At 46.3% G+C, this 14,493-nt stretch overlaps 1 protein-coding gene across 1 annotated transcript; it reads right to left on the bottom strand.

The window, feature by feature from the left end:
- Positions 1-1,320: 1,320 nt before the first annotated feature.
- prkcha (protein kinase C, eta, a) lies at positions 1,321-13,096 on the bottom strand. The gene is made up of 14 exons (XM_053845336.1): positions 12,571-13,096; positions 8,606-8,669; positions 8,180-8,333; positions 8,074-8,108; positions 7,921-8,003; positions 7,198-7,327; positions 7,003-7,136; positions 6,797-6,919; positions 6,541-6,714; positions 4,610-4,764; positions 4,135-4,273; positions 3,884-4,072; positions 2,467-2,613; positions 1,321-2,092 (listed from the first exon to the last, which is right to left on the bottom strand). Exons 1-14 carry the CDS (start codon positions 13,069-13,071, stop codon positions 1,943-1,945), a joined length of 2,178 nt encoding a protein of 725 aa, XP_053701311.1. The 5' UTR covers positions 13,072-13,096; the 3' UTR covers positions 1,321-1,942.
- Between the last annotated feature and the right edge of the window lie 1,397 nt (positions 13,097-14,493).

Genomic DNA, 14,493 nt, shown 5'->3' with positions numbered 1-14,493 from the left:
TCAGGAAGGAGGAAACGCGTGAAAACAGGAAGTTTTGAAACGGCTGCAAACGGCATTGAAATTCGGCGCCGCAGATTCGTCATGATTTCAGCGAGTGGATTTCAAAGTGACATTGGCGTCTTTGTTTGTCTCAATTCTCGTTGTCTCGCGTCTCAATCGCAGGTGATTCGTCAGATCGACAGCTGATCCATCCATCAAGGAGAAGCACGATCCTCCGCACTGAAGGACGTCACACGAATGAGCTTCCTCTTTTATGGCGAGCCACGCCGGATTGTAAAGGTGAACGTGAATCATCTGGACCCGACCGCACGGCTATGAACTGGGACTGTAGATCACCTTCAGCCCATATTCACCACTTAGATGTTATCAACGCCGCCACGTTGCTCTGCCAGTCTGTCCCAGCTACTTAGGGTGAGAGACAGGGACACCCTGGACAGGCCTCCAGTCCATCCAACAGTCATCAGTTAACATGTTTTTGGACGGTGAGGACGCACCTCCGTCATGATTCACTCGAGACTCATTGTTTTCAACATCAAAAACAAGCCTTGTTCCTGGACCCTGGGAGGAAACCGGAGTGCCCACAGGAAATCGCAATCAACGAATGAATGCACAGAAGCCATAAAAGATGAGACAAAAGTTTGCGAAGCTGCCATCAAATGGCTCCAACTTCATCTGCCAGGCTGATGGTGCGAGGAGAAAACTAGACTTCCTCCCTAACAGGAAGCCCGTCTCCTCGCTGCAGGTCATCGTGGCGACTTTCCTCTTCCTCTATTGTTCTACATCTGTTCTACAAAGGCCTCCTTACGGTCTCCATCGTCCATCCTGAGGTTTCCTGTTTCAGCCGTGACGTCAAACATATTGTTGTTTACCGACACCAGAGCTGCTGGGTTGACAAAAGACCACAGAAAAGATGTTGCACCCGCTTCTGATGAAACTCTGTGAAGTTCTGTTGTAGACATGAGTCAGACTTTCTCCACTGCCTTGCATCACCTGGAAGGTTTCCTTAACTGACCGGTTAACTTCTGCAGACTAGTCAGGCAGCGGTGACTCAGCTGTGACTAGACACTTTTCTGTTTTATGTGCCGCCTGGGGGCTGCACCGAGCTGGAGACATGCAGCCTTGCAGCTGAGCACCCTCTAAACACTTCAGAAGCAGGTTTTAAACTGAAGGCCCAAGGGCTTTAAATCCAATTTAAACAGCACCAAACACTACATGAACCACACAGACAGCTGTGTTTACCACTGGACATGCAGCAAGTGCAACATTCAGGGTCTTGTGTTATGAGTCAGCGGTGAAGTCTGAAACTACTGAGAAGCTAAAAGTAGCTCATGATAAACAAAGCAAGACAGGTATTAGGTTCTCTTTTAACTCTTATTTCCTCACACATGAACACCAGCTTGTTTGACTCCCTAAGACCGAGGCATTCACCTTTTATTGTTTGTCCTCCTTTCAGTCGATTGTTGAGTTGCAGTTGAGCAGGAAGCATCGTCACCTCACAGTCCATTTCTGTTTTCATATTCTAAGATGTTTCTCGTCCATCCTGACATAGTCTCCAAGGAAATAAAGTTCCTACAGCGCAGAGGCCGCCAGTGGACTCAGTGGTCTGGATGATGTATGAGAGGCCATTTGTCCTCCCCCTCATGTCACCCTCTCTCCCTCCCCCGGCTCTCACTCACACTCTGTGAGAAAATATTCCAGATTCTGTGGTCGGCTCTTCCCAGCCTTCAACTCCAGCCGCCAAAAAATCTGTTCCCATGAAGTGAAAAGATTTTTCTTTTTCATTTACATTCAGAAGATTTTACTTCAAAGGTGAAAAACATAAAAATGACAGAGAAACAAGTGCAGATCTGACAAGCGCTTGTGTCCGTTACGCTACGTCGTAGCTTCACTTGCTGGACCGTAACGTGACTCGCGAGGAGAGGGGGTGGAGTCGGAATGCCACTCAGCTTTCCAGCAGCTCCGGCGACGTGAAGGAGAAGTTTTGGAACTCATCCTGGTTGATGGCGGAGAACATCGGGTCGTCGATGGGCGTCAGTGTTGGCTCCTCCTGGGTGAAGTCCGGGTCGAAGTTGTTGACGTCCTCAGGGGTTTTCTGGGGAGGGAGGAAAAGTGGAGCAGAAACAGATGATCCTTCAAAACCAGGAGCACAGAATCAGCGACAAGAATATTTTGGACCTTGGGAGGGAATCGGAGTTCAGTCTCAGAGATGCTAAAATTAGCGCAGACATTACAGTTTCATAGTGCTGTCCATTTCTGACCATCATACATTGGCCAAACATGGACTGCCCTGTTGTGGAGACCACAATGCTAGACTTGGACCCCTGGTGGGGGGCTGTGTAACTGCATCCGAATGGTCCAGGGGCCACAAGTTTGAGGTCCCTGCTCTAGAGTATCCAACTAGAGTAAAGACTGGTACCATGGTGGCTCCATGTAACGCCACCAACTAATAATAAACGGGAGACTTACTATCCGAGGTTTGAACGGTGGCTCCAGTTCTCTACGTTCCAGCTTTTCCCAGTCGATGCCGGAGAAGAAGGCGTGAGCGGTCACTGCACATTCACCTCCGAGCGACGGCACACAGCCGAGACGCTGCGACGGGTTCTTAGTCAACAGCTGTGGAAGCAGAGGGAGACGCAATATTAAAAAATATATATATATTCCTGTTATTTTTGTTGCAACTTTGACCATGTCGCACAATGACGAGACCTTGTGTGGCCCCCTGGCCATGTCATGACTCTAGAATCAGAATTGTTTTCTGATCAAGTCAGGACTCCGACTGAGTCGTCATAACGTTACGGCTGTCCATAAACGCACAAACAGGATGTTATTACAGATCAAATGTGCAGTGGCTTCGACAGGCGCTTATCACAGACTTGTGTACTAATCTGGTCACAAAAGCGGGAAGCGCTCAGCTTGGCTGTTTTTGGACCTGAGGTCCTGCCAAGCTGGACCGGGTCCAGAAGGACATCCAGTCAGTCACCTCTCTGACACACAACAACTCTCTCTGGACAGCAGCCGGCGCCTCCCATGATGCATCAGCCGCCACAGCTCTCAGACTCAGGGTCTGGGAGGACCGGACTTGACCCAGTCCAGATGATGACTTACATTCAGGATGAAATTGTGAGGAGGAAGAGACTATTAAGGAAGCGAACAGGCTCAAATGAACTGACGACAAGGACAATTGTAAAAAGATTAAATAAGTGCAAAAGTGCAATTTATACATTGAAAAATAGGTAAACTTACAAATAAACTACAAGTGATCATATTAGAGTAAAACATAATTTCTCAAAAACGTAAACTAAATTAGATGAATGAAAAAATAAAAATAAAAATTCAGTATTATGAAATATTTGAATGATAGATTAAAGAAATTAAATAAAAAAAATATGAAATAAATTAAAAGTAAAAAACACGTATTTGAGAAAATAATAATAAAAAAATGATAAATCTAGAAGAAAAATATGATGAAAAAACAAAAAGCAGATTAAGTCATTAATTAAAAAAATAACTAAAATGTGTTTGAGGAAAAAAATGATTGACTAAAATGTCAAAAATAAAGTCATTTAAAAATAAAAACATGAAAAAAATATAAAATAACAATAAACAACAGAAGAATCAGAAGAAAATTTTGACAAATATAAGTCTAAATTTTGAACCACAGAAATAAAAACAGAGCTTTACGACACAGAGGGGCGGAGTCTGCTCTTCTGGACCCGAACAGAGCCCAGATGGAGGTTCCAGAACCTTGAGTGTGTGTGGACTCCCACAGACGCCAGAGAGTTTCCCGTCATTGTGGTCCTGTCCCAGAGGAAGTCCCCTCCTCCGTGACGACCCGGCAGCAGGTTCTGGCTCACATCCAGTCGGACCTTAAAGTGAGACTCACCGCTCTGAGGAGCCCGACAGCCTCGGCGCTGAGCCAGGACGCGTAGACCACCTCCTCGTTGAGGATGGACTCGAACAGGTCGTCTTCGTTCTCGGCCTCGAAGGGGGCGTGACCCGACAACATCTCGTAGAGGAGCACGCCCAGAGCCCACCAGTCCACCGAGGGCCCGTACAGCATCTCCTGCAGGATCTGAAGACCAACAGGTGAGACCCGGGATCTGCTGCTGGACCCGTGTCTTCACGCTCTCACACCTCAGGGGCGATGTAGTCCGGAGTCCCACAGAAGGTTCCGGTCGTGGCTCCATCACGGATTCCTTCTTTACACATCCCAAAGTCGGCGAGTTTGCAGTGACCGTCGCTGTCCAGCAGGACGTTATCCAGCTTCAGGTCCCTGCAGCACACACACACACACAAAAACAATACACAAAGGTCAACTCATTTTTACACAACAAATTTCCCACTTCACTGTTTGTCTTGGCTTCCTGTTGCAAAACTCTGCTCAAAACAATGGAGTCTTTCAGTGATCAAGCACGTCGCTGTTGTTCACCAGTGACGTTGTTTGTGTCGCTGCCAATTGACCCACTTCTGCTTTTGCATCCGGTTCAGAAAGTCTGGTAACTGCGTGGTTATGTTGCTGTTACTGTTGAGCCACACACTTGTGTGTGACTATGAGTTTTCAGATTTGGACAGTCAAGTTCACCAGAGGTCAGGCGGTGGCTGTTCTGACCTGTAGATGATGCCTTTGCCGTGCAGGAACATGAGAGCAGACGTAATCTCGGCCGCATAGAACTGGGCTCTGGGTTCCTCAAACTTCCTGGACTTCTGTATGTGGAACATCAGGTCACCGCCGTTCACAAACTCCATCACGAAGAAGAGTCGGTCCTGAGACACACACACACACAGACACGATGATTAAAACGTTTCCTCGCAGCTGCGTCTTCATCTGCTCACGTCGGCAGAACTAATGACAGTGAGAGCGATCGGGTCCAGCAGGTTCTGATCGACTCATAAATCTTCCTGTCCAGCGGGAACTCAGGTTGCGAACTACAAAGATGGTCGCGTGGGGTTTCCCTGTTGCATCATCCGTGTGTGTCCATTGGAGAGACCTCTCGGACCCATGTGTCGCTGCGTCTACACCTGTTCATGTGTTGCGAGTTGTGTTGGTGTTTGTGTGTTGTTGTGTGCGCAGCTCCTTGAGTCCGGACTGTGGCCGGAGAGCAACGGAGCGCGACACAAACGCGGCACGCCGTCCTGGCCATGATGAGGTGCAGCCTTGATGGGTTTCACTTCTGGACCCGAGCAGCTCATTACCGTGTTCTGGTGCCGAGAGCAGATCCAGTGAAGCGGCTCCATCTGATCGCCCGCGGATGATGCGCGGTAATTAGATTCCGGCTTTCAGCGCCTCGCTGCTTTACTATCATGTGACAAGAGCCTGGTCCCATCGGGCACCATCGGTCCACACACACAAACACACACTTGTACTGCTATCTTTGTGGAGACCTAGTGTTAATCCTCAAATTGAGGTTGAACCTTGTTCCCACCTGCAAAATCCACGAATAGGTGTGCTTCCACGGAGCAGACCTCATGAGTCCTCATGAGTCTAGCAGCCTCGGGGATTCACAAGTGCAGCTGTTCCTTTCTGGCCCGGTTCCAAACTGGACCCCTTCTGAACCTGACCGACTCAAGTCAAGACTCTGCCGCCTCCTGCTGGCCAACTAGGGTATCACAACCCAAAATAAAAGCGGGCGAAACTAAAATGTTCCGGCCCAGTTTCTGGTACCATACCTGTCAACTTATACGTTTTCCCCGTATTCTATACGTTTTTTTTTTTACAATTTCAAATCATGTACGCTGTATAACGACTTTTATACGGGGAAAAATAATTTTATACAGGGGAAAAAAATATTTATTTTTACTAATTATTATTATTGTGTCTGTTTCTTTGTAAATATATATTCTTCTTCTATTTTTCTCTGTAAATATATATTCTTCTCTTCTATTTCCTATTGAAAATCTCTATAAAGTCACCATCGGCCGGAAACAAATTCCCTGTATGTTAAACATACTTGGCAAATAAAGGTGATCCTGATCCTGATCCGGGTAAATCAGAACAAAAAAATATTCCCACAGACGTTTCACGCCAGACCGATATCGACTCGCCAATTTCGGATCCAAAACGGATCGTCTCGTCTGTGGTAGCCGACGACAGTTGCCGCATCATACTAGCAAAAGTTATCCTCCTATTTTTCTCGTTGTTTTGTGTTGCGTGTGCATGTGCGTTGCACTGCGGCCCACATCCGTTGTTTTGAATTGTGTCGCGAGAGGAATAATTCAGAGAAAAATCATAGAAGCAAGCATGGAACAATCCAATTCTTCCATGCTTACTTCTATGTTTTTTTGATTGAAAGACACTATGGAAGAATTATTTATTTCAAAACATGCTGCACACGGTAAATGTAATGCAAGAGCTTTTATATACGTTATCTCTGTTATCATTTTCCACTACATTGTCTGTCTTGCTGAGATGTAAATAGTAATAATAAAATATTTAAATGCGCCGCAATTGTGTTTGTAAGGTTTCTTTTCGATTTATAAGGGGAATTGCACCGCTTTATAAGGGGAGTTATTGGCAGAGGTTGACAGGCGTGTGATACTGACCGGGGTCTGAAAGCAGCAGTAGAGCTGGGTGAGGTAGGGGTGGCACCGGGCGAGCGAGAGGACTCTCTTCTCAGTCATGGTGCACTCGACGTCATCGTCCTGCAGGATGATGTCTTTCTTCAGAACCTTGACCGCGAAGACCCGACTCCTGCTGTCCAGTCGTGCCAGCATGACCTGCGGAGACACCAGAACAGAACATGCAGGGGTCACGGGATGTCAGGTGTGAGTCACAGCCAGTAAGTCACCACCAGCTCACCTTGCCGAAGCTTCCCTTGCCGAGCACCTGTAAGAAGGTGAAGTCTGAGAGGCCCAGCCGAGGGACTGGCTGCTGCAGCGGGTCTCCGCACTCGGAGGTCGGCCTCTGCTGGACGTTCTGTTTCTGCACATCAGACACACCATTTCAAAAAAAGTGAACCCACAAATCAAGAAAGACAAAGTGGACAAGTGTGAGTCAAGTCCTACCACGCTAGTCCGCTTGGACAGCCCCCCCGCCTGCAGTCCCATCTCTGCTAGCTTGTTGGCCAGCTCCGCGCTGTTGACGCCGCAGCTAGGCGCGACATTCCCTCTGCAGCGGATGTGAACGTTCATTTTGCAGACTGAGGAGAGACAGACAGGTGAGACACAGACAGAAGGGGAGACGGAAGGTGGGCGGCTCACTCTGGCAGTGGAGTCCCTGGCGCACCAGACCCCAGAGCAGCGAGCCGCAGTGGTCGCAGAACGTGGGAGACTTGTAGTTGTGGATGTTGAACTTGTGCGGGACGTTGATGCTGAAGCCCTGAGTGACAGCCTGGGGGGAGAGACAGGGGACGCGGTTACATGCAGTACCGTCACCACCCAGCGGAGGGCAGCAGACGCTGCTTGACCACGTTTATCAAAAGCGATCACTGACCTCTTGACTTTGCTTCCTGTGTTCTGCCCGGTAGACCGGGTCTACAGAAAAGGGGAACTAGTTTTGGTGCACTTCCCCTAATGTGGAACCACTTCAGAACCATTTTCACACATTTGGCCACAAGAAAGAAATTGGCTTTTAAGTTTCGGACTTGAAATTCTAATATTGAGTGAATAATATTTATTTTCCTATCACAATCATATATTTTATAACACAGCTGCATAATTTATACTAAGTTTCTATGAAGTAAAAAAAATACAGTATGAGAGATATAATTAATCATTAATAAATTCAAAGCAATTTTTCATTATTATATTTGAATTACACAAATACTCTACTAGTGAAAATGAATGTTCTGTCATGAATACAATTATGATTTTAAACATACAACTGACATAAAATACAAGAAAAATGTTTGTGGGAAATGAATATAGACAATATAATATTTTTAACGCATATTTCATTTCACTATTTTTCTAATATTGGCTCACCTCCTCCTTGGAGGTCTTCTTCATGCGTGGACACACGGTGACCACCAGCTGATGGCATCGCTTGTGGACCACACACGTGCAGACTGAGGAGACAAACCGAGTTGTGACTAAATGCAGTGGAAAAACGCTGTCCTGACTCAGAGCTCTGCTCACTTTGACACTGGTAGCCTTGTTTTCCGAAGACACCCCTGTGGGAGAAGAGAAACGGGTCAGAACCGGGCCCTGGGGGGCACCAACACCCCGGGGTGGGAGGTCTCACCAGATGAACTCCTTGCAGTGGAAGCAGAAGGTGGGCTGCCGCAGGAAAGTGGACATGAACTTGTGCCCGTTGACCTGGTGGATCCGCCGCCGCACGGCGCCGTTACGCTTCCGTGTAAACTGCTTGTAGGTCTTCTCCTTCACCAGAGCGTCATCTGGAACCAGAGTGAGAAATCTAGTCAACTCAGAGTTCACAGATCCTGAATCCCCTTTGGGATTCTGCGTATCTAACCACATGCAGACACACACATAGCTGAGCCAGTCTCTAGAACTGGTCCGGTCGTGTCCGAGTTACGAGGAGCGACGCCGGTGTGAAACATGTACGGGAGCATTTCTTGTACACAAAAGACTGACATCAGCGCTGACGCATCCTCAAAGACTCACAACATTCCGAGGGCCCGAGTCACCGACAGGAACCTGAACTCACCGTCAGTGAAGGAGCCGCTGAAAGAGACGTAGACGAAGACCTTGCCTTCAGGCTCCAGGTCCACCTGCGGGACAGCGGAGGAGATAAGGACGTCAGTGAACTGAAAACCAGTACCACTTTCATACAGCAACTTCATTTAATTCGATTTGTACTGCACAATACCCACACTACACATGTCACCTTTGATGAAACCAGCACCTTGTCCATATCAACAAGCGTGTTTGCATGTGCTAGCTAGAGATATACATTTCTAGCTAGCATTTAGCAGTTTTTTTTACGTAAAGGGAGAATAAATGGGCCATTTGCGTTACCCTCTTATGCCATCATTATTACTGTATATCATGCTACAGATTAACATTAAGACAAGAATGTTAAAACATATTGACATGTTCTTAAAACACAAATGCACTGTGCAGCAACACGTTGTTCACATTTGACAGAAAATGTTAAATAAAAGTCCAAGATTGATCACGACAATATCAAGTTTAAAACAGGGCAACAGTGCAAGCTCGCCACACACTATCAGGTTGGCAGCAACATGTTAGAACAAAGTCAGGGTCATGACCAACCACAGACGATGAACAGTATCGATAAGCTGCTTGTGAGGCAGCTGGTGTCGTGACAGACATCCAAAACAAGGAACCCAAAGATGTCACAAGTAGTCGAGACTGTTCCTGAGGCGCGACAGCTGCTGTCAATTCTCATGTTTTGGAATTTTTGCTGCGACGCGCTGCTTTTGAGACGAAAGGCGGTGGAACCGGTCGAGCGAGCCCCGAGCATCTGAAAGACCTGGAGTCAAGTCGCACTTGTAAACACACCATGAAGTTTCCGCAGGTCGGTGCGGGGGCGGAGGAAGTGACACGCTCTCACTTCCTGCTGCAGGCCTCGGCTGGAAACTTGCTTGAAGTTAAACCTCCATTTTTGCTTGACTTGCTCGACTGGAAATTAGTGCGGTGCAGAATTGAACGGCTGTGACCAAAACCCCTGGTGCTGTCCAGTGAAAGTAGCAGTGAAAGAGAATTCGTTTTGGAGTCACATCACGGAGCGCAGTTAGCGCTTTAGCTGTCAGCAGCAAAGGCTAATGTTCACGTTCAACATTACATCGGACTTTGGATTAGCACATATGCTACGCCAGAAAATAAAGGAACAAAAATATGAATCATTAATACACAAATTACTTCCTTATTTACTGTTAACAGTCACCAAACCTCAAACAGATGAACATGCCGCTAAGTTGTTGACTTTGGAGTATTCTCAATGAAGTATTCAGCTTTGATACCGGTATTCCATCATTGCTGCTTGGAAATGGTTAGAGAAAAATTCCATTAGAGTAGAGTAGCTGTCCGTTCTCCAACAGTGGGGAAATCCAACCTGCCACAGCAGCAACAGTAGGCGGTAAATGAGAAATCCACTCATCTGATTTATATCCTTCATGGCGTCACTGTCCGGCAGCCATAGTGAATGAACGTAACACGACGTTAAGATGGAAGCCACAGATACTGATTTGGCCATTTATTTTAAGTCTTTCTAACTTTGAGCTTTGAGTTTTCATGACATTTATGTTCAAGAAATCCTTTTAATTTGGTTTCATTTTTTCTTTATTTGCAGAGAAAAACACATCCACAAGGGGACACGGCGCCCATCCTTTAACTTGTTTATCTTTGTTTGTTAAAAATAAATTGTATTTCATGTTGCAGGTTACTCTTTTGTTGCGCCCTAATATGCTAACATAGCGCCTCACTTATGCTAGCATCTGGAACAAACAGCGAGGATGAGAAGGAAAGGGAGTTTCTGCAGTCTGAAAACAAGATTTTGTCGCGTCATGACGCAGAGTTGAAGCCGCAGAGTTGTTGCAGCGTCACTACTGAGGAAGTTCAGCTCAGTCGGCCGCCTCATCGCAACCGTCGCCATGACGACGACGAATGAAGGAAACAGTCTGAGAGACGATAAAATCAGCGGAGGTAGGAAAGTTCAGCGACTGGAAACTCGTCTGCCCACACCTGCAACGCGGCAGTTTCATAATTGATCTGAGGTGGAGGCCACAAGACGATGGCAGGTTTTGAGGCCTGTACAGGGTTCAGAGGCTTCAGTCGTTGACGCTGGCATCACCATCATCATGGCTCCACATGAGCTAGTCTATGAATCCGCTGACTTACTGAAGACTTGTGAGAGACTCATGAAGTGTGACTCACACACATCTGAGTGAGTCTGACTTCTGTCAAGTAAGATGTGAGTCACTGAAGGGCTTTTTTGACTCACTTTTTAGGGTGAAAGCCACAGTGTTTTTCACAGGAAATGAGCCTCACACTCCAAGGAAAGACAAGTCGCAAACATCTGAGTGAGTCGTTTTGAGGACTTGGAGTCGACTGAAGAGGATGCACAACTGAAAACTGCAGTATTACTAAGTTTCACAACATTGTCCTCAACGGGTGACTTAGTCTGTTATAAAGACTTCAACGACGACTTGTTAGCGCATGAGCTCTGACTGCAAACAGGAATCATACTTCACCGCACCGGCAGCACCTGCGGTTTCAGACCCTGGCGTGTCCACTCAACGCAAATGAGCCCCAGCAGCGCAGCAGCAGGAAGTGGGCGGAGCCAACACCACAACAGATGAAGAAGAGGCGTTGGTGTGAAAAAGCAGTTTCTCAGAAACATGCGGACCGCCTGAAAGTCTAAGTCAGACGACCATCTGAGCTGAGACTTGGCCCATGAGGGTCATAGACCACTATGTTCCAGTCAAGTCCACAAGTTACCACGGGACTTCCAGTTCCTGACCAGCACAGTTGTGAGCCACTACATAATACTGACAAGTTTCATTCTGACTCTCAAGTATCATGCTGACATCACTTCTTTTTCCTAGACTTCAGGATTAGACATTACGTTTAGAGAGTACATTCCAGAATATGAAACCAGGTCAGTAGTCTGAGAGACTGGCGTCAGGAGGGACTCATTCAGATGTATGGGACTCAGGAAAATGCATTAGTACATCTTTGGGCCACAGAGACTCATTCAGATTTCTGAGACAAAGAAAATATAACTTTGTAGAACTTTAAATCTATAACTTTGAGTCACAAAGACTCGTTCAGATGTGTGGGACTCAGAGACAAAGTATGTTTGTACAACATCAAATCTACAAATGTTGAGCCACAGAGACTCATGCAGATGTGTGGGACTCAGGAAAAAAATTCTACTACTACTTTAAACAAAAACTTTGCGTCACAAAGTCTCATTCAGATATATGGGACTTGAAGGCAAAGTATGTTTGCACAACTTCAAATCTAAAAAAAATGGAGTCACAGACTCATTTTGGTATGTGGCACTCAGAGAAAAAATAACTTTGTACAACATCAAATCTACAAATGTTGAGCCACAGAGACTCATGCAGATGTGCGGGACTCAGAAAAAAATAATTTGTACAACTTAAAACAAAAGTGAAAAGAGTCACAAAGACTAATTTAGATGCGTGGGACTTCGAGAGAAACTATGTTTGCACAACTTCAAATCTAAAACATTGAATCACAGAGACTCATTTTGGTATGTGGGACTCAAAGGGAAAGAAATCTGTACAACCTTAAACAAAAACTTTGAGTCACAAAGACTAATTCAGATGTGTGGGCAAAGTATGTATGTACAAGTTCAAATCTTTAAAAAATTCAAGTCTGAGACTCATTTTGGTATGTGGGGAAAAATCGTTTGTGGCACTTTAAATATAAAAATGTAAAAGACACGTTCAGCTCTACAGAGCAGTTGAGTCTACAGAGTCAGTCCATAGAGTGTGAGTATATGACTGAGGTCAAGTTGAAATAGACAGATGAGTGCAGCTGAAACTTGAAGGAAGAATGGGGGGTACAGCCCAGAGAGGTTCCCACATCAGAGCGGAGATCTCCTGGCTGTCACAGCTGAGAGGCTCTCCTCCGAGTCTCAGAAGGACGACACAGCACCACGTGGCGGGATGTACTCACCCAGCCCTCGAAGGTCTCCCCGTTGTTGGAGGACTTGAGGAGGTCCTCGAATTGGATGGTGCAGTTGGCCACGAAGTCGTCGTAGCCGATGGGAGTGTCGTGAAACACCGCCAGCTCGATGCGTCGGCCGTCGTTGACGTTGAGGCAGAACTCCTCGTTATAGGTGGGAGTGTTGGTCTTCTGCTTGGTGTGGGTCTGTCCGATCTTGAAGTCGTCCACCTTCACCACGATGTAGGGGTCCAGCGCGGGCGCGCTCTTGTGGAAGATGAGCGAGTGCCGCTGGGAGAAGGTGGTGGGCTTCAGCTCCAGAGCTTCGCCGATGCGCAGCTTCACGTAGCCGTTGAACTTCATGGTCTCCAGTAGCGACTCAAACAAACCGGGGAGCGAGTGCGCATGCCAACACGCGGGCAGGTGAGCCGGAGTCGAACCTGCAGCCTCTGCGGCAGAGAAGGAAGGAGCTCCTGCAACACAAACACACGCTGCGGGCAGAGAGTTCCGCATAACTTGTCAAACACACTCACGCACTCTCGACCTGTCGCTGGGCTCAGAAGTCACGTGGCGTCGTGTTTCGGTCGTCTTAAAGAGACAGTACACTAAATGAACGCACCTGTCCGGGCTCAGCAGAGGAATAGCACCACCTAGCGGCCAACAGGTTAAACTGCACACAAAGTCGATGGACAAACATTATTTCAGAATTGTTTTATAACAAATTAAAAACTTATTTCACTCTAAAAATAAAAATCGAGTCGATACGGTAATCAGATTACTTAAACTTAAATAATGTATATATTTAAAAAAGAATGATTCAATTAGTTTTAAATATTTAAAACAATTTAAAACGTAAATCCTAACGACATATTTGCTGAAAAACAAGAATAATTCAAAGCATACTTAAAGGGGAAAAATAAACCTCAAACGTGCTGTTCTCAAGATTTCACACAAAACTGAAAATTATAAATTTAAATCAACAAAATCATGACGAGAAGCAGTGAATGCCAGTCAATCAGAAAATTTATATTTATTTTCCAGTAATAAAACAAGATTACCGAAATACAAAATTGTTACAAACGTGTATTACATATTTAAAATATTTTCAGTGAAAGAGCATACAATCACATAAAAATAAATTCTACGTAATTTAAAACAAATATTAACTGACATTGAGGCGCTATTTATCTGGGAGGCAAATATATATATTACACAGAATTCAACTCGTTGTTATTCACATGCCGTTGTAGATTTGTTGTAGCTTTCACAAGTGACCGGCAGAGGTCAGGATAACGCCACCTACAATCGAGTTTCGCTCACAGACCCAGGTGAACCTGCAACCCTTGGATCAGTGGGGAGCTCGGACGTGCTCAGAGACTCAGTGTAGAGCAGATGTTCACTTGGTCATCATCCATGGCTGAGAAGAATACAAACTCTACTTGTACTTCCTCGTAAAATGTCACTTAAAACTACGGTTGCGGTGGACTCACTTGTCTCAGTCAAATCCTCACACGACACAAGGTTGAGGAATGGATGTTGAATTTTCATGGGTTTAAAGGTTTGAAGGTCACCCCAGCTGCAAACATTGGCGTTTCCCTCTGACCTCAACAGCTAGTCGGGGTCTGAGGCAGCGGTGTTGTGGATGTAAACAGAGTAGACCACAGGACACTGGGTCCACGTGAATCCTCCATGTTGTTGTAAAATCTACAGGAATGTGAGTCGTGGAGGGTTCGGGGGTGGTTGGGTGGGGGGGTAGTCAGAAGGGTGAGGGGTCCTCTGTCACAGCCCCTCCAGTAATGTCCTCCAGATGTGCGGCAGCGTGGCCTCAGCGCCAGCGAGGCGTCAGGGCAGCATTAAGAGCTCAGAGCAAGAGTGATGTGATCGCAACTCACGGCTGGACAGAACCCTGCTGACCCCCCCACCTCCGCATCATCG

This window comes from Synchiropus splendidus, chromosome 16, assembly GCF_027744825.2.
Source record: "Synchiropus splendidus isolate RoL2022-P1 chromosome 16, RoL_Sspl_1.0, whole genome shotgun sequence".
NCBI classification, from domain to species: domain Eukaryota; kingdom Metazoa; phylum Chordata; class Actinopteri; order Syngnathiformes; family Callionymidae; genus Synchiropus; species Synchiropus splendidus.
This window is presented reverse-complemented; position numbering and strand designations above follow the sequence as displayed.